The sequence below is a fragment of the Polyodon spathula genome, chromosome 2 (genome assembly GCF_017654505.1).
Source record: "Polyodon spathula isolate WHYD16114869_AA chromosome 2, ASM1765450v1, whole genome shotgun sequence".
Taxonomy (NCBI): Eukaryota; Metazoa; Chordata; class Actinopteri; order Acipenseriformes; family Polyodontidae; genus Polyodon; species Polyodon spathula.
In genome coordinates, this window is record NC_054535.1 from 53,025,632 (window position 1) to 53,046,554 (window position 20,923).

At 37.0% G+C, this 20,923-nt stretch overlaps 1 protein-coding gene across 1 annotated transcript in view; it reads left to right on the plus strand.

Moving 5' to 3' along the window:
• Nucleotides 1–20,923, plus strand: part of cep135 (centrosomal protein 135) — a 44,362-nt gene that overhangs the window by 19,470 nt on the left and 3,969 nt on the right. The window contains exons 10-22 of the mRNA XM_041225207.1: nucleotides 1,078–1,228; nucleotides 1,524–1,735; nucleotides 2,028–2,183; nucleotides 7,376–7,549; nucleotides 7,907–7,984; nucleotides 12,943–13,094; nucleotides 14,811–14,926; nucleotides 15,932–16,086; nucleotides 16,325–16,380; nucleotides 17,046–17,214; nucleotides 17,464–17,574; nucleotides 19,424–19,609; nucleotides 19,801–20,010. Coding sequence (XP_041081141.1) covers nucleotides 1,078–1,228; nucleotides 1,524–1,735; nucleotides 2,028–2,183; nucleotides 7,376–7,549; nucleotides 7,907–7,984; nucleotides 12,943–13,094; nucleotides 14,811–14,926; nucleotides 15,932–16,086; nucleotides 16,325–16,380; nucleotides 17,046–17,214; nucleotides 17,464–17,574; nucleotides 19,424–19,609; nucleotides 19,801–20,010 — 1,926 coding nt within the window. The remainder of the gene's footprint in view (nucleotides 1–1,077; nucleotides 1,229–1,523; nucleotides 1,736–2,027; nucleotides 2,184–7,375; nucleotides 7,550–7,906; nucleotides 7,985–12,942; nucleotides 13,095–14,810; nucleotides 14,927–15,931; nucleotides 16,087–16,324; nucleotides 16,381–17,045; nucleotides 17,215–17,463; nucleotides 17,575–19,423; nucleotides 19,610–19,800; nucleotides 20,011–20,923) is intronic.

Genomic DNA, 20,923 nt, shown 5'->3' on the forward strand with positions numbered 1-20,923 from the left:
GTGATTATTTGGGTTTGGAAATGACCAGATTAAATTTTTTTTTTTTAAATTAAGTAATCGGCAATTGATTTTTTCCCAATTTGAAATGTCTAATTGCATTTTAGGCTCAGCTCACCACTACTGCCCCTGCACTGACTCGGGAGCGGCGAAGACTAACACACACTGTCCTCCGAAGTGTGTGCCGTAAGCCGACCGCTTCTTCTCACTCTGTATACCCACCATGCAGCCAACCCAGAGCTACAGCGTCGGAGGACAATGTAGCTCTGGGCAGTTTACAAGCAAGCCCGCTGGCACCTGGCCAGAATACAGGGGTATCTGGTGAATGGTGAAATGAGAACAACCTGGCTGACCTAAGTCCTCCCCCCTCTGGTGGGGGTGCTCAGCCAGTTGTGCGCCGCTCCCGTCCACAGTCGGCAGTGGAATAGCCTGGACTTGAACAGACACCCTAAAGGCTATAGGGCGCATCCTGCACTCCATGCAGAGTGCCTTTACTGGATGCACCACTTGGGAGCCCCCAAAATGACCAGATTCTTAAGATAGTGTGTCTTAGTGTGGTTTAAGGAAGAAAAGAAAAATCTGTGTTTGGCATTTCATTTGCAATCTTGCTTGTTTCCACAACTCTGCAATGCCATTTCATGTGAAATGCGAGTGCTTGGGCAAAGTGTTTTATTTGTCAACTTTTTAAACTTTTAAAAGCTCAAATGATATTTATTATTTTAAGTGAATAAGTAGGTAGTAATAATGAAGTATACATTCAGAACCTCAAACTGCAAACTGCCATTTGGCTGTGTTGGAGTAAAACTAGATTAAATAAATTAGCGCCGCAGCCGTTAGATGTAAAAGTGTACCATTGTCCCAGGACACTGTTTAATAGTCTTGAAAAGCATCTGCTCACCATATCCTAAAGTTCATGTGTCCGTGGAAGTTATTCATTATTAAGGTTTTTTTCTAATTCAAAAAGACTGCAATGTATTTAAAATGTGTGTTGTTGTTAATATTGTAATAATAATTAGGCATACTACTAGCAGTGTTTAACAATGTAATATTCTACTGGACCATTTGCAACGTATTTTTCAGGAACTGGAAGAATGCCACCATGAAAATGACAAGTTAAAAGATGATCTTCTTGACAGCAGAGAACAAAAACAAATACTTAATGGCTTAATAAATCAGTTAGAACAGGAGAAGAAGAGACTTGCAGACAGAGTGGAAAAACTGACTATAACTGGTAAGTAGACGCTTGTTTTTGTGCTTGTATGAATAGCATAGTATGTACGTATCGCTGAAATTTATCAGGTACTGTTAGTGGCTGTAAGGCATAGCTCTAATGTTTAATGTGCAGCCGTAGCAGGGTATGCATGTTACAAACGTTTGCTTAATTAAAATTGTTAAATGAAATAATTCAAATCAGACATTGAGACAATTTTAAGTATTTACATTTCAGATTACTTATTTAGAGCTTGTTAAACTGTAGATTTGTACTACTGGGTTAACTCCCCTTGCTGGTTCTTTTTTGTCTTTAGAAAGAGAGCTGGTGTTCGAGCTGGAGAGAATGCAGGATCTGCATGGTATCTCACGGAAAGATAAATCTCCATCCCGCCTAGATGCATTCGTGAAAAGTTTGGAAGAGGAGCGAGATTTCTTCAAGTCTGAAGTTGAATACTTGCAGAGGATGGTGAAAGGAGGAGAAAGTCAGAGGCGAGGACGGAGCCCAACACGTGCTTCACCAGTCAGGGTACCTTCATTAAAATTCCAGTTGATTCTGTACGGTATGAGAACATACTGTGTTACTTTCCACAATTTTTATAGTTTCAGGAGGCAGAGCAATCACTACCCTAGAGTAATTTATCAATCTACCTGTTTAAACCCTAGGGTGTACCTTGACCCTTTTTGTTCAAGAATATGGTATGTACGGAACTAGGTCAAATAATAATGGTAAATGATAATGATGTGCTGCTATACATGGACAATAAATAATGCAGACTAGTATAATCAATGAACCTGAAAACTGTTGCTTGTTTTTACAGGGTGGCAGCAATGAGGCTGAACTCATGCAAGTTGTCAGGGAGCGTGATGAGCTTCAGGCAATGCTGGACAGGTTTGAGAAGCACATGGTGGATGTTCAAGCTAATGTCAAAGTTCTGACTGCTGAAAGAGACAAACTAAGCATTTTTTGTGAACAGGTGAGAAAACATGGCTAATTATTTGAAAGAAGAAAAGCGAGCATACAGTACATAAGTGCAAGTACAGTTTGCACCATTGTTTGTTGCTGCAGAATTGGCTAATACTAAGGCCCATATGCATAAAACTTACCATCTTATTTATTGTGCCAGTAATAAGTGTAACATGACAGTATTTTATTGGGTGATGCATAAACGGCATTTACCGTAAATTAAAAAAAAAAAAAAGACCCTCATCTCGACCAGAGACCAATTTTCTCATTTACGTATTTCATAAATCTGTATTGTGCCGTTAATTGTATCATAATTAATATATCCCTCAGACCAGGCAGATAATGAGTTGTGTCTTAGATATAATTTCCTAGCATAATTTATGCGTTTAGAAACATGTATTTAAGCCAATAGTAAGAATACAAAAATGTCTGTTGTAATTATCCAATTATTGCATAATTTAAATATTTTGTTATTTGTAACACATACAGACGACTTAATGCAATTTAATGAACAGGATAGGCTACTTACTGGTTGGAAAACATATAAATCACGTTTGTAGCCTATTTGTTACTCTTAAGTAAGTGCCAGGCTTGGGTATGCTTGTGTGGACTGTACATCAGGAGGAGGGAGATATCTTGGAACATGATCTGGAAGAGTGAGAAGATTTTGTTTACAATCTGACATTCGTTGTGCCAGCATTTCTGGCAGTATATGATCTCCTTTTTATAGTACCAATCGCATTAACCCGATCAGCTATCTCCTGACATTTTTTTTCAGCCACAGAACCTTGTATTTACAAAACAGCTGATCTGCGTTAGCAAGTTTGTCTTATTTTAATAATGCAAGTTACTGGGGAGTGAATTTAGGTTTTCTTAACCTCTCACTCATGTCCAGCACCTTTTAGTGCAGGAGTCCCTTGTTATACAGACACCGTTATGCCATACATTCTGATATGTCCTTGATCATAATCCATTTTCGGTGACGCTAGGAATTGAATTATCCAGAGACCCATGGGGAAGGTGGGTGGGGGGGATCGACTGTTATACTGGATGAAAATAAACCCATCAGCAGATACAAGTAGCTAAATGTGACAGGCTGGCGAGTGGAAAGAGGCCCAGAGACAGACTGCAGTTCAAAAAAAAAATACAAATTTTATTATAAATAACACAAAATAAATGTGCACAAGGGCAAAATAAAAATCTTTAAACACAAAAAGAAAGACAACAAAACAAAACTTACCAAATTAAGGTTTCCAGGCTGGGCGATGCCTTCACTGGATTCAAACTTTCCAAAAATACAAACACCCAAAAAATCACCAACCTGCTTCCTCAGCTCCCTCCTAATGAGAACTAGAGGCTTCCTTTTATGTCAGGTGGCTGGGCGCTGATTGATTGTTAATTAAGTTAATCATTTAATCAACCCCAGCCACCTGAACATAATAAACCCAGGCAGGTAGGGGGAAATTAACCCCATCCCTGCCAATTTCTAAACGGCAGAGCTTTGCTCTGCCACACTACTAAATTGCTAAAATTAAGAAGTTGATTAAAGGAGGGAATAGAAACAAACTCTACAGAGTTTAAACAATCTGAGATGTATCGGTTGGAAAAGGACAAGAAGCTTTTAGAAATACTGCTGGACTCCAGTGGTTCAAAATGCAAGATGTGGTGGACAGTATTCTGAATGTGAAGTATTTCATTGCTTTTTGCAAAGAAAATAAAGTTTGACTCATGCCAAAAGAAAACAATAGTAGTAGGTAGGGTACAGTTGTATGCAAAAGTTTGGGCACCCCTGGAAAAAATGTATGTTACAATGAATCTTTCAGTGAACAGAAGTTGACCTGACCATGGTACAAATACATACATTTCTGCAAAAATACAGGATTACTATTTATTTGCATTTATTACAGATTCAAAATAATAAACAAAAGTGAACAATGCACATGCAAAAGTTTGGGCACCCTGTTACTTAGTACTTGGTAACACCTCCTTTGGCAGATATAGCTGCTTCCAATTGCTTCCTATAGCCAGCTAAGAGTCTTTCTGTTCATGCCTTTAGAATTTTTTCCCACTCTTGCAGAACTCTTCCAGCTCAAAGATTCTTAGGTCTCCTTGCATGCACTGTATGTTTGAGATCTCCCCACAGATTTTCAATAATATTCAAGTCTGGGGACTGTGACAGCCACTCCAAAACCTTGCTCCTCCTTTCTTGTAAATATTTCATGGTTGATTTTGAGGTATGTTTTGGATCATTGTCTTGCTGAAATATTCAACCTCTTTTCACATTCCAAAAAGCTTCAGGCTTATCAAGGTTTTTGTTTGCATAGTTTAGACTCTGACTTTTGTGATGAGGTCATAGAAAAAGGCTTCCTTCTGACAACTCTCCCATGCAGATCCTTGTTGTATAAGTTGTAAATTGCTAGCTGGAAGCGTTCAGAGTTTTTTTATAGCCTTCTGTTTTGTTAAGTCCTCAGACATCTGCTTAGAGGAGCCCATACTTGTTGAAACCAGGTAGAACAACCATCACAGTCTGACAGATTATAAGATATAAAGTTACTTCAGAATAGTTCAACACTGGAATTGACTTCACCTGACTAATTGAAGCCCTAACGAGTGAATCAACCTTTCTGGGCCTTAGTAATCGTCTTTTTAAGAAGTAATTAAGAATGGTCTAAAAGGGTGCCCAAACTTTTGCACGTGCCGTGTTCACTTTTCTTTATTATTTTGAATCTGTAATAAATGCAAATAAATAGTAATCCTGTATTAAAATTTGCAGAAAGGTGTCATATTTAACTTTGTACCATGTAGAGGTCAAGTCAGCTTCTGTTCTCTGAAATATTCATTGTGACATACATTTTTTTCCAGGGGTGCCCCAAATTTTGCATACAACTGTGTGTTACTTGTAGCCATAAGTACACTGCACATTTTTCTGTGTACATTTAAAAATTATGTATTTCTATCAAGTGTGTGCAGTATATGTAAGGTACTGTGTAATATCATAACGTGTTAATGCAGCACCGTGATCTGTTTTGTGTATGTTGTAGGCTATGGTAATGAAAATGCGCTATAATCATTTCGTTTCAATTTAACTTGTTTTTTTGTTAGTTTTTTTAGCATTGTACAGTATGTGTAATGCAGCAGCATAATTTATTTTGTTACTGGTAACCTATAGGCCAAAGTAAAAAGAACATATGCTAGGTTATTCATTTGATTTTACTACTGTACAATTTTTTCATCACCAAGAATTTTTGGATTGAGACAATTTTAAATAAAACTATTTTACCATAATTTTGTTCTTTTATTTAACATCATGTAACCAAATAAATTACAAAATGATCTTGCAAAAGTCTACCCGAAGCCATAATAGTAGTACAGGATTTCATTTTAGAATTCGAAATTTGTCAGGTTTTTGTTAAGTATATGGAAAATGACAAAGCACTATGTAGTTCATTATGTTAACATAACATTATTCAGCAGGTTTCATTCAACTTTATGAAGCAACATTTGTTAATTATATAGGGTGATGCAAAACTTTTAGCTATAGCTGTATATGCCTAATGTGCAGATTAGCTGTATATGCCTAATATTTTTACATAGGCTAATGCAATGTGTACTTAGAATACACAGATGCTATTTCAGTGCAATGACTTATACATTTAAAATAAACCGAGCACTATAAATGTGTGTGTGTGTGTGTGATTTGTTTGTACTTTTTATTTAACCCTACATCTTGATATTGATATTGATAATGATATTTCAGGCAACTTGTCTCCACACATGTCCTGTATCCATAACAAGATGGGCTTTGACCCCATGACCTGTCCCATGGCAGTTATACTGCAATTTTTGCAGGACCTGTTTGATGAGGCGAAATCCCTCTCTAAAAAGGTCTATTTGGCAGCTATTTCAGCCTCTATATCAAAATTGATTCAGTCTCCCCAGGAGCTCAGCTTCCTGGCAGGGCAAAACATTTTGAAAGTGGTTAGACGGCTTCGGCCGCCCATGAAAGACAGTCTTCCTCGTTGGAGTATAAAAGTTGTGCTCAATGCACTATTGCAGCCTCCATTTGAGCCAACGCATTCAGCTGAGCTCAAGTGACTGCTTGCTATCTTCTTTGCAAAGCGGGTGAGCAAGATGCGCTCTGCAGTGTGCGGACCCTAGCGTGCTATATTGACAGGACAAAAAGTGTATGACGTGTTGCCTGTTCTGGAACAAAGTCCCATGATCAAGCTCTGTCTAGCTAGAGGATGTCCAAATGGATAGCAGACACATGCAAAACTGCCTATGAGCTGGTCAACTTGTCCCCTCCAGAAAAGCTCACTGCCCATTCCTTCAGGGTCATGGCAATTTTGTGGGCTTTATTTCAGGGAGCATCTGTCAATGGCATTTGCAGTGCAGCAGTGTGGGCTACTACCAATACCTTTACTAGGTTCTACAACAGGTTGTGTATCCATGAAACACTGGGTTTTGGAACTAGAGTATTAAGGGATACTTCTGGATCAACCCTTACAAATAGACATATAGGGGTTTCTCCCTCAATTTTTTTTAGCCCTAGCTACTTGTACTGGGGTTCCTAATGGTAACATGCAAGGTAGCCTAGTATTCCAGTCGGTCTGCAATATTGTTACTGGTTACATTTCGTACTTGATAGGGAATGTTATGTTATTATCATAACCCTGGTTCCCCGAAATAGAAGTGTAACCATTTACCTTCAGGGCCACTGCGTCCATGATTGCAGTAGTCTTGAAAGAAAAATGATGACGATGTTTGTGTCTGCAGGCCTTTTGTGCCCTTGGGGGTGGGTGTGACTGCATCACAGGCCCTATGTTCAGCTTTGATATATCTTATTCAGGGTACATCGCAGCTAAAACCATTACTGGCCAGTAAAATAATCAGGCAGTAGTTTTATGAATCACAAGTTAAATACTGCCCACTATTTATTAAAAACATTTTAATGGCCGGAAATTACCGGCATCTTTTATGCGTATGGGCCTAAATGTCTTTAGTTTATTCAAATCTTATGATTTGAGTATGGAATGTCTACATCTGCTTTGTTGTTTGCTGCGAGTTAAACTAACCACAGTTAAATTTGTTAAACATTTTCCAAATGCCTCTTAATTTTCCAAAGCCATGAATCTTTTGAAAAGTGGTCAGATTTTTTGAGGCAACTTGTTACAAAAATAAATATTGTATTTTTTGTTCCAGACCCAGGATGAATTAAATAGGTTGCGGAAAGAAGCAATCCGATCTCCCAAGTCTCAGAAGTCTGTTGCTGTGCCCCATGCAGTCTTGCAGAGAGTAGAAGAAGAAAGGGAGGAAGCTGTAGCTGATCTCAGGAGAATGATGATGGAGCGAGATAGTCTAAGGGAAAGATTAAAGGTTTGGTAGTATGCCTACTATTCCGGCTATTGCAGACATAAACACATTAGCATCAGATTGAATCAATTGTTGTCATTCCATAATCAGCGCTTTGCTCTCGTATGACAATTACAGACTTGGTGTGCAAGGTACAATGAAAAATTAACATTTCAGTTTATACTCGATACTAAGATCATTTTATTTATGTAACTTGGATGAAAACATGAATATCTTTTGTTGTCGCTGTTGGATATATAGTAAAGGATTGACTGCCTGACTCGGACAAAAAAAAAAGTTTTTGTTTGTTTAGTAACAAAGTGGCTATGTGTTTGGGAATATCTGTCTCATTCCCATTTACAACTTTGTTCAAATTTGCAGAACGTTCAAGAATCAGCTGCCATTGACAGGGAACAGTTGGAGAAAAGAGAAACGGTGATGGAAAATGCTATTCACGCAGTAAGTACTATACAGTGAGCTTTTTAGGTTGTCTTTGCAGAGTGGTACTTTAACTAGTAAATGCCATTTTTTTTTAATTGTTACAGTAAGTGCAACAAGAAGCTATTAGTTGTGTTTTTCATTGGACAAACCAGTTTTCATTTCTTATAGGCCAGTAAATTCTAGGACTAAAAAATAAATACAAAAACATTTTTTTAAATTTTTAAAATGTAACTGATTAACACTGTTCAGTGCATTATTACAATACTGTATGCTGCTTGTAGTGTTCTGTGATACCTCATATAGGGAGCATCGATGTGATACCATGCACAGTATCATGATATTCAATACTGATACTTTTTTTTTTGTCCATTACATGCAAAAAAAGGAATTTGGCAGCCATTTAAGAAGTGTAAAGTGCATAAGAGGCTTATACATAGTTAATAATGCTGCAACATGGTGGAATGTTTGCTGTTTAAATATTTCCAGTTCCAGTGTATTCAAATGTCATTGCCACAGACTATGAAATTCAAATAAAACAGGTAGGAAAGTGCAACACTTAGTGTAAAATACACCATGTTCTCTCTTTTTTTACATATAAAAAGAGTGGTGTGTTCAGACAGCTTCAAATACTCCAATTACAAGGAATCTCTTAATTCTTATATATAGCAAGATAACATAGAAATACTTTCCTGGAAGCAGATTTTTTTTATAACTAGGCCAGATGTTTTACTTACAGGGGGTTAGAAGTGCTCTAAAAATGTGAGCAAGGATTGAAAAAATGAAACACTGTTGTGGAAGCTGATTAACACGGTGTGACAGGACGGCTCGAGTGGTGACGTACCCAGACCAGGAAGCGGAGAGGCAGGCACCTGCTGGTTGAAAGCATTGGTGCGAGCGTATTTATTTCAACAAAAGTAAACCAAAATGTTGCACAGAAATAACCCTCATCGAGCAAAATAAGGGTAAACAAAAACAGATCTCGTAACACAAACAACACTAACACTCAAACAAGCACCGTGCTTCCTGCACGTGTAGCAATTGTTTTATTTTCACTTTCTTTGTTTTGTTTGTCCTGTCTCTCTCGCTCCCGTTCCTCCTCCCTCAACACCCACCGCAAACACACACGCTTATACACATGGCCATTTCCGAATTAGCAAGAAATGAGAGATGGCCACATTCTGCACATGTTTACAGTGATGGGGCTTTAAACCCATCCACACTGCCAAACAATAACGTACTCGTTTTAAATAAATATACAACAGTACATTTTAAATCGTAACAGTACATCCCCACAAACCATTCTTGTGTTGCTACAACTGTTTATGTAAGTGTGTTGTTTTAATTTTTTTTTTACATTTTGACCACTTTTTTAAACTCTTAAATTGCATTCCCTGCCTCAAGATGGTCAAAATGTTAAACAAAAAATAAATAATAAAAATAACACACACCTTACTTACAGTTGTAGCAACACATGGCAACATGTGACACAATAAAATAAGAAGGTCCTTATGTACCCTTTAATAATAACAATAAACCATTACTTTTAAATCATAATACATTTCCACACTAATCCATATTTAGCAAGGCTCTTCTGCCCTGCCACACACAGTTACTTCAAGAAATGGCTTGATGAGGTTCTTGCTTGGATCAGTAAACAACCAAATGAGGAAGATGGGCCAAATGGACCTCCTTGTTTGTATCATTTCTTATGTTCTTAAAGTCCATTACAAAATACATCCATGAATCTGTACTGTTCAGATCTTTTAGAAAATAAAACAGGTAAACAGCATAAATGCTAAACTAGACTAGCCTGATTGATTCATGTACACTGAAACGTTTTATTTTTATTTTTAATGAACACAGTAATGGGTTACATTAAGGAATATTCACTAACACTATATTCCTTAATTTTAAACACTATGCGTTCGGTTTACAGTTTTATAGTGTTAGGGTAAGGGTAAATAAAACAAGTAAACAGAGTACAAATGCTAAAGTAGACTAGCCTGATTGATTCATGTACACTGTAAAACTTTTAATGTTATTTTTAATGAACACAGTAATGGGTTACATTAAGGAATACTCAGAAACATTATATTTAAGCATATTCAAGCCAAATATCTCTGTCAAAACAAAATCCCAGTGCACCTTTTAAGAACAAAAGACGTTTTACAAACGAGAGGAGGCCATTTGGCCCATCATGCTTTTTAGGTTGTTAAAAATCTTGCAAAGAAAGTAAATAGACAAAAGGAGACCACCCTGGCTACTGTAATAAACCAAGTGCTTTTTATTGCTTTTATGCTGAACCTGCAGCCGTCTGCATTGGTGGACTTTTGGAGTGTTACTTGGAGGCTTCTAGGTCCTGTGCTTTCCTCTGCAGGTGAAGAGTCACATTGATCCTGTTATCTGTAGGGAAACTGATATGCTGGCAATGAAGTCTGTGTTCATCCTGGTCCTTCCACCGCTAATGCATACAATTCAAAACACAGGAGTTTCACAGGTGCCACATTACATACACATAAAATACTGATTACTACAAAATCCAAAGACTATAAAAACATTGCTTACATTTTTGACATGCAGTAGAGTTTTAATGACACATGTCTGCAAAGTATATTTTTGCAGCTTGCAAATGCACTGTAATGATGAAATAAACAAGCATCAATGAACTCCCTTTTGATCAGCTACTAGCACATTCCTGTTTTATTTGTTATCTTTTTAAATACACACTGGGGATTCACTTACTGAAACTGAAAGAACTGAAGAAAAGTAAACTTTGGCAAAAAGATCAGATTGACGATCTGAATGATGTTTCAATAAACTAGTGGGGTTTCCTCCTTTGTTTTTCACTTTTAAACACTTTCAACATGTTGGCAGTCTGCCTTCAACCAGATTGCTGTTGTCATCTGGCTGAAATCCCAAATAGTTCCACAAGAACTGTTGTTGTAATTAAATTTTCCCAGAGTGCGCAGGGTAGTTGGTCACTTCCTCAAAGCAAAAATTAGTAAGCTTAGTTCATATTGTTTTTAAAGCATACAATTACAGAATTGTGTTTTAAAAGCTCAAAAAAAAAACCCACGGTATCGAAAAATTGAAAAATACCATAAGTATCATTATACCGCGGAATACATTACATTACATTACATTTCTCACTAACTACTTATCAATAGGGGCCCGGAAAATTCTTTGTTTTATTTAATGAAATTTACGAATGATAATCCAAAAAACCCACATTTCACGGAGTGTCACGAAATCGCCATTTTATTAAAAAAAAGCACCCAAAAACACATTTTCTATTTACATTATATTATCAAGGATATCACCCAAAAACTAAGGCTGAAACATAGCTACTGAGTCAACTCTTTAAAATGTACATTCTAACACTGAAACTCGAGTCGCTTTGCTGGAAACAAGTCGTTTAAAATGGTCTGTGTTACTGCAAGAAAAAAAGTAACAGACAATATAGATTTTTTTAAAAACAACCTTGAATGACAAATTCAGCAACAATTTCCAGTTCTGTAAACCTTTAAAATTTATGTTGACACATGACTCTGCAATTCCCATAGCCTACTTTGCTGCCTGTAATCCCCAAATGTTGGGAGAAACGTGAACTGCAAACCTGAAATGACAAAATCAAAGCTTTTGTGTTTTTTATTATACACATAGTACAATAGTATGCAGAAATGACAGTGTGAGGAATTCACCAATCATGAAGCTGGTATTTGTTTGACCCTGTTGCCGTAGTAAGGTTTATACTTCTCTCGCAGACAAAAGCCGTATGTCATCTGCAGACACTTCTAAGGGTGCGCCAGAAGGACTGAAGCACCCCCGAGTTTGCAGACTTTTTGATGCAGCAAAGTGGTCGTAGCTGTCAGTCATACTTTCAGTCAGTCTGCGTTACAGCCGGTGTCGACTTCTGACTAGGGTTGCCAACAGACTCCACAATCCAATGACACTTTGAGACGGGATTTTAAAATTGCCTGTCTCATGAATTTAGTGAATGTGTAAGTTGGCTCTCATATTTTTTTATCAGCAGCAAACAAGTAAAACTGGTCAGCTGTTCTCCAATCAGACGTATTGAATAGCTGATCAACATTACTGATTTTATGGGGAAAGTAATTGCATGCAGAAAATAAATAGCGACATTAACTTATTAGTGACTCAAGAATAACAATAATACAAATAAAATGTATTCATTGTTGTTGTTATTATTATACAAGTGGTTGCTGTGCATGGTAGTCAGAGGTGAAAGTAAGCCGGTACGGCCCAGTACTGCGTACCAGTAAAACATTTGCTGCCGTTACTTATCAACATTTTTTAAAAGTACAAAACTACATCAATAATACTAGAAAATTGGGCAATGTATTGGGCTGTGTTAGCGCCAATCAGATTGCTTCATCTGCAATAAATATACTCAATATTTATTTTTTAAAACTATTATGTTATTTTATAATATTATTTTAACAGCAGACATTGAAATCCAAGCCGAACAACTAGAAAACTCAAATTAATTCCTACAGTAGAACAGCTCAGTGTTGCGTAACTGAATACTGCTCTATTCTCCTACTGCAAGTCATTCAGCATGATCCCGTGCATTTTGCAGTCGCAGACATACAAGAAAGGGCCGTACGACTTTTCAAAAAAGATGCAGCTCGAGGCAGTGCAGATGTCCACTGACTGAGACCAAAAAATGGGTCGCAGTCGGAAGTATAAACCAACCCTTAATTAACTTCATTGACGCCGGACCGTGTTCAGATACTGCAGTGCTGCTTCTAGTTGATAAAAGTATGAAATCAACAGGAGAGGCTGGTGAAGACTAATGTAAAGCACTAAGGAAAATAAAGTATCTATTTTTCATAGTAGGCAATCAGATATATGATTTTTGTGAAATTTGTGTTATCGTAAATGTTCCAGGGCCTTACTTTTATCATGCCTGTTCATGTGTGTGTGTTTTTTTTTGTTTTGTTTGTTTTTTTAAGCTTGAAAAAGAACGATGTGATCTCAGGGCCCATGTGACAATGTTAACGGAAACCAAAGAATTGCTTGAGGATGAGATCAAGTCTCAGTCAAATAAAGTAGCTCAAACTTCAGATGAAGCCTGTCATCATAGAGCTGAGTTAAGCTCCCTGAGGTTTGTATTGAGATATATTTTGTATGCACTAGAAAGATAAACGTGGTTACACAAATAAGAAACCTGGCAGTCTAAAAATTGTGACTTTTTTTTTTTTTTTTATTTCATAGTGTTACAACGATTTATGAATAATTAAATTATGAAAAATTTTGGTTCAAACCATATTTCTGTATTTGCTTGTGAGGCGTGTGAGTACAAATGGATTTTCCAGACAGTGATTTACGTGTAACAATTAAAATTTTATTTAATATTACACGAGAAAAAAAAGAAAAATAATAAAAAAGGATGTGAGGGAGGGAGTGCGGGAGTAATCAAAAACAAAGGAACGGGAGCCTCTTAGTCCTCGTCGCGTTCTGCTTTAATCCAAAAATAAAACAAAAGGAATAAAAACAGAAAAGAACCAGTTAGTAAAGCCCCCGTTCGTGACACAGTCCACAACAACCAAGTACTCCTCCAGCCTTTTTCTCCCCGCCTCTATTCCTTAGGACCAACCCCGAACACAGTAGCACGTTCCCTTTAGTATGCAAACCCCGCCCCGGTAGTCAGTGGATCACCAATCCCAAACTGACAGGTATCCTTAATTTCACTTGACTCCAGTGGCTGGAATTTACATACTCGTACTTCCGCCCCTCACCAAGGTGCCGCCCCTTAAAAAGATGACTTTTGTCATGGTCACAAGACCTTGGTAAGGGAAATCCCGAGTTGGTTTGATGCCTTCTACTGTTGGGAGGCTGAATTGCAGACCGAAACCCCTTTGACTCATCACATTGCTTAATCTGGAAATGAGAATCTATAGCCACTTTCATACTTGCGCTCCTGTCCGGGTCCCAACCCAGGTTCTAGCTTCCTGGTCTCAATCCCACATAGTGTGGAACCACGTACCCAGGTTGACAGAGACCCACCTCGTGATGTGGGTTGACAGGTTTTCACCCAGGTCGAGTGAGACAAAATGCACGATGGGCGTTCATAAGCGGACAAAGTCAAAAACAGCCTCGCCTATGTGAAGGTTTCACTTCTGCAAAAAACATTTCTGTTTATTCTGTTTAGCCATATTTCTGTTGATTTGAGACACACCGTGAGCCAGATTGCAGCAGGGATGAAGAAACATTTGCTGTAATCAACATTTGGGCCGATGATTCGATCCAGAGATAGAAGCATGCCATCTTGAAAGTCTGAACAAATGAAGGGGTGTCACGTGAATGTTCCTGCTTCCGAAGCATTCCGTACTCACGTTGTGTACTTGCTCATGTCTCCCAGGTTGACCCTGCTTCCCTGCACAAAAAGTAGTGTGAAATCGCATAGCTGACCTGCATTACACTGGGTCTCGACCCAGGCAGAGCATGCCGGTGTGAAAGGGGCTTATGAAAAAGGGTTAACTGAAGAGAAAGTATCGTTTTATGTTAACATGTGGCATTCTGTTTTTAAATTCAAACACATTCTCAGTTGCTTAATTGTTAGAATATTACATGATTCTTTCAATGGTCACCAATAAACATCTATCTGTATATGTTTAACATTACATTCCTTATTAAAGTGTGAGCTCAATTTGCAGCAAGTATTAAAACGGATAAGATAATGTTCTGTGTCTCTCCCTGGTCAAATAACTGCTATGATTTGGTAAAATATAATATTCCAGTACTTACTGGTAGTTGTATGCTGCTATATTTGCAAATTTAAAAAATAATCTGTCACATTTTGTCTAAATGTTTGCTGCAGGTTGTTAAAAGACCAGATCGAGCACTCTCTTTTAGATGCCCAGCACCGTCACTCTGTGAAAGTCAATGAACTTCAAAAAGCTCAAGAAAAAATCCAAAAGCTTGAAGAAAAAATAGGTACCAGTAATCTTTTTTTTTTTTTTTTTTTTTTATCATCTACTTATTAAATTAACTACAGTATACAAAGTATAACTGTGTGGTTTCACACCTGCCTATCTCCCTGGCATAATGATTTGTGGTTAACAATAAGTAAGAGTTGTGGCATTTCCAGTGATCTAAAAAAAAAAAACATTAGAGGTAAGTGGTGATATCACGTTATTTATTTATTTTACTATCCTCTAAACTTTTTTTTTTTTTTATGTTTTGAAACATCCAGTGTGAACATTTATTAGAACACCTCAAGATTTGTCATTTATATCCTTTGTATACCTACATGCATGAAAACCTAAACCTATAGAAAAAAAGGCACTTACGTGAAAATTATAGAACACTTTGCTTTTAATTGGGCATCTTAAACAGCTAAAAAGTAACACACATTTTACCATTTGTGTCTGTGATCCTTTTCTCTTACCGTTTTAAACTAATTTCATGTGTGGCCTGTTAAAGTCATCAATTAAATTAGACAATTACTAATTTGCCTTTTGTGACAATTTTCGAAGATTCAGTTACAGTGGTTTGATTTCATTTGCACACCAAATCAGAACTATAGAAGCAATAGGGTGTTCTGATACATTTTCACACTACTGTATGTGTGCTCGATTTGCAAAATGCCAGAGCCAGCGCCCTCTAGTTAATAAGTAATGCTTACATGCTGCTGAGCCTAGTTAGTGTTATACTGTATGAGTCTATGGTAAAATAGAATCTGGCTACTAGAGAATTGCTCTAGAATTCAGGTACAGAGTTTACTCAATGTTTGAATTATTTTAATAAGAACCACAAACTACAATAAGAAGTGGGATTTGAAACTACTCTGCATTGCAGTGGTATTAACTGCATTTTTTATATAATCAGTGCCATTTTCCTATAAATGTAATTAATTTCCTTAATGTGTCATTTCATCTATAGTTAAGCAGTAAACTCATTATACAGCTTAAAGTAAAGCAATTTTCTGTGCTTGTTAAGATGATTTAATCAGACTTGGCTCATCTCAACGGGAAGAATTGACCATTCTCCAGAATACAATATCTGCCCTCGACAGGGAAAAGGACAATCTTCAGGAAACTGTTGATGAGAAGACAGAGAGAATAGCTGCTTTAGAAGATAACATTGCCAACAAAGTAAGTATTGCACAAAAAAGGTGTACCAGTACATTTATAATATATGCAGGGGGTGTTGTTGGATGGTAGCAAATTAGTTGCAAAAAATGTGTTTACATTTTTCCCAGCAGATAATTTAGTTCCAAAAAATGTGTTTACATTTTTCTCAGCAGATCATTTAGTTGCAAATGGCATGAAAGTACACACTTTAAAATGTTAGGTTATGTGATTCTCCTTTTTTTTCTTTTTTGTTATATAGGAGAACACTCTTACTAATTTGAGGCTTGCTGTTTCTGAAATGGAAGCATCAATTGAGTAAGTATCAATTCAAATTTGTCTGATGTATTCAAACTGCAATTTAAAGCTACAGTCTATTTAAAAGCTATCTGTGCTGGACATGATGAAGTACAACATTATACTAAATCCTTGCTTAAAAACTGTAATAGCCACAATAAATGTCCTATAAAAATGCTGTAGTATATGTTTTTGTTTTACTGGAAAAGATGTGTGAGAATTAAGTTTAAAGGAATTTAAATAATTTCAATAACAATGTTAGTGGTCACTCCTGCTTGTATATTTTATTTAAAAATGGATACAATTGTATAATGTAGATTTTATTATATGAAAGTGATATTTCATTGGAAGTCAAAATCCTGTTATCCTATGATTTAAATGACACAGTACATTTTGGATAAACATACATTGATGAATTGACAGCATGGCAGCAGGAATCTAATGACTATAACAAATTAAAAACAGAACTTTAAAACAAGGAAAGATCACAGCACTTCTTATATTGGGTATAACCTATATGCATTGCATAGACATGGCTACAACAGTCTCCCTTACCTCTTGGATTTTATCCATTTAAGAAGTCTATTATCTCCTTGTACGCTCAATACGCCCTGTAGTTACCACTTAATTTCTTGCACATCGTGAATAGGAAGTGTTAAATTTGCCCATATTATGTTAAATCACAGCCGTCTAAAGGATGCATTGAATAATCGTGAGCGTGAAATAACCAGCCTGCGGCGCCAGGTGGATGCAGCACATGACGAACTTGCAGAAGTGGGTCGATCTCGAGAAATAGCACTGAGAGAGAATAGGAGGTTTCAAGATGACTTGGCTACCATGACCAGGGAAAACCAGGTATACAAAAAAAAAAAAAAAAAAAAAAATCTTGGACTATGCAATTGGAAGTTTTGTGGCATTAAGTGTAACTATATGTTTTTATTTAATACAAAATTCTCAATTATAGATCATAATACCTAGTGGAAAAGTGCATAGATTAAACTGCTGAACATCAAATTATTTTTGAGTTTAGGGTGAATGGATAGTTTTGCTTTTTTTACTGTTGTTACAACTAAAGCATTGTGATGCTATATTCATTTGTTTCAGGCAATCAATGCCGAGATGCAGGAAGCTATGCATGAAAAAGATGAACTGAAGATCAGAGTGCACACCTACATAACTGAAGTTTCAAGGATAGAAAGTTTAATGGCTGCAAAGGTGAGTTCCAATGGAGTTTTATACATTGTAAAAATCATTGTCCGTTTAATATCCATCTGATATTCATGAGGTAGTGTGTGTGTATATATATGTATGTATGTATGTGTGTGTGTGTGTGTGTATATATATATATAGAGATATATATATATATATATATATATATATATATAATATATATACAATATACACACACACACACAGTGCCTTGCAAAAGTATTCAGACCCCTGACCAATTCTCTCATATTACTGAATTACAAATGGTACATTGAAATTTCGTTCTGTTTGATATTTTATTTTTAAACACTGAAACTCAGAATCAATTATTGTAAGGTGACATTGGTTTTATGTTGGGAAATATTTTTAAGAAAAATAAAAAACTGAAATATCTTGCTTGCATAAGTATTCAACCCCCACATATTAATATTTGGTAGAGCCACCTTTCACTGCAATAACAGCTTTAAGTCTTTTGGGGTAAGTATGTACCAGCTTTGCACACAGTGTCGGAGTGATTTTGGCCCATTCTTCTTTGCAGATTTGCTCCAGGTTGTTCAGGTTGGTTGGACGACGCTTGTGGACCGCAATTTTCAAATAGTGCCACAGATTCTCAATGGGATTGAGATCAGGACTTTGACTGGGCCACTGTAGGACATTCACCTTTTTGTTCTTGAGCCACTCCAATGTTGCTTTGGCCTTGTGCTTGGGATCGTTGTCCTGCTGAAAGGTGAATTTCCTTCCATGCTTCAGTTTTTTAGCAGACTGAAGCAGATTCTCTTGCAGTATTTTCCTGTATTTTGCTCCATCCATTCTTCCTTCAATTGTAACAAGATGCCCAGTCCCTGCTGATGAGAAGCATCCCCACAGCATGATGCTGCCACCACCATACTTCACTGTAGGGATGGTGTGTCTTGAGGCATGGACAGTGTTAGGTTTGCGCCACACATAGCGCTTTGAGTTTTGGCCAAAAAGCTCTATCTTGGTCTCATCTGACCACAAAACCTTTTCCCACATCGCAGCTGGGTCACTCTCATGCTTTCTGGCAAACTCCAGACGTGCTTTCAGATGGTAGTTTTTGAGTAACTGCTTCTTTCTTGCCACCCTCCCATGCTGCCAGTGTTATGCAGAGCTCTTGATATGGTTGACTGGTGCACCATTACTCCACTCCCAGCCACTGAACTCTGTAGCTCCTTTAAAGTGATTGTTGGCCTTTCTTTGGCTTCTCTCACAAGTCGTCTTCTTGTTTGAGCACTGAGTTTTGAGGGACGGCCTTTTCTTGGCAGTGCCTGGGTGGTGTGATGCAGCTTCCACTTCCGGATTATTGATCCAACTGTGCTCACTGGGATATCCAAACACTTGGATGTTATTTTGTACCCTTTCCCTAATCTATGCATTTGTATTACTTTATCTCTAACTTCTGTAGAATGCTGTTTGGTCTTCATTTCCCTTCAGATTCACAGCCTTACCAATGATCTTTCAACAGTGGGTTTTTTATCCAGAAAATGTGACAGCAACTTTAATGGTTCACAGATGGAGGCCAATGGTAAGGTAATTGTGTCCTCGTCAGGGCAATTTCTTTCATCGGTGCAAACTGGGAGCTTCCACAGCACAGGGGTTGAATACTTATGCAAGCAAGATATTTCAGTTCTTTATTTTTCTTAAAAATATTTCCCAACATAAAACCAATGTCACCTTACAATAATTGATTCTGAATTTAAATGTTTAAAAAATATCAAACAGAACGAAATTTCAATGTACCATTTGTAATTCGGTAATATGAGAGAATTGGTCAGGGATTTGAATACGTGTGTGTGTGTGTGTGTAATAATTCTTTCTTTTGTATAATCATTTTTAGGAGCAGGAGAATCGTGATCTCTTGGAGAGGTTCCGAATGGCCTATGGCCAGGCTGAAAACTGGGAATCAAAGGTTCAAGAAGCAGAAGGTCACAACAGCTCAATTAGACTGGAGTTACTTTCTGTAGATACAGAAAGGAGACATCTAAGAGAAAGAGTGAACAACCTGGAAAGAGAAATTCAGGAGGTACAGAACAGAGGATTGTTGTTGCATATTTTAAAACAATGATTTTGAAGTCTGTTTGATCAAAAGGAATTTACTACACTTTGTTACTCTTGCTAAGGTTTATATGGTGTATTGTATGTATAAATGTCACTGAAATAATGCCACAGCAGTAAGGCACCATTTTTATAAATATATTTGTATTCTATTTTTAGCACATGAGTGCACAGCAAGCATATGAGGTGCAAATCTCATCTGTAGCTAAAAACATGTCCAGGTTGGAAGAAGAAGTCAGGCAAGCACAGGCTGAGAAATCTTCAGTCTTAGCAGACCTGGCGTCTGTCAGAGAACTTTGTGTTAAACTTGATTCCAGCAAAGAGACAATGTCTCGGCAGCTGACTTCGAAAAGCATCGAGCTTGAAAGGGTAAGTCTGCCTTCACTAAATCCTTTTCTAATGTAAGGTTTACTGTACTTGCAGTGGGTTCCGTGAAAAATGTCCCCAGTTCCACGGTAAATCTGTGGTACCGTGAGGCACGGCGAAGTTTACCGCAGCTTGAAGTGTAAAACTTGTAGGAGTTTGCTTTTATTTAACAAGGGAACACAATCAGTCAATTAGTGATTTGATAACTAAGTTGCTTCATGAAATGTAAGATAAAAAGTGGTAGTGGCAGCATTAAAACTGACACTAGGTTTACCTTGCAGAGAAAAAAAAATTATGCATGTGCCTTAGTTTCAGGAATAATGGCAAGTTATGATGACAAATAAAATGCACCGACGACACAATTGTTTGCATATTTTCTATAAATTTTAAATCTATGATTATCATAATATCTATGGTAAATGCATTATTTTGCAGACACGGCACAAAGGTACATTCATTTTTTAGTTAGTAAAATGACAATATGTAAATATACAGATAACATGCCACATAACTTATCCTCACACCGAGGAAAAAAACGATGAAAAAAAACAGGCTGTATTTATTAATGACAGGCTATAACACAATGTGCATACTGTGCAAAGTGTGTAAATATGTAACTGTTTAAAAATTGTCTGATTTAATAAGATGCGAACACTGAACATGGATTATTTTTTGCTATATTCGGTTGTCATCTGTAAGGTTTATTTTTACAGTGCAAAATGGATACATTGGACGTGAGCATTTAATAAATAAGTGAAATGTTTTTTATAATTGGCAGTCAAACTTTACTCCGCATACAGTAGAGCTCTCCCAGTACACAATTTCTTGGTACTGTATTTTTACTGTTATTCAAAGCATTCTTTCTCTGGGGTAGTTTTCCAGCTCTTTGTGTAAAAATCTAAAATAACAATTATAA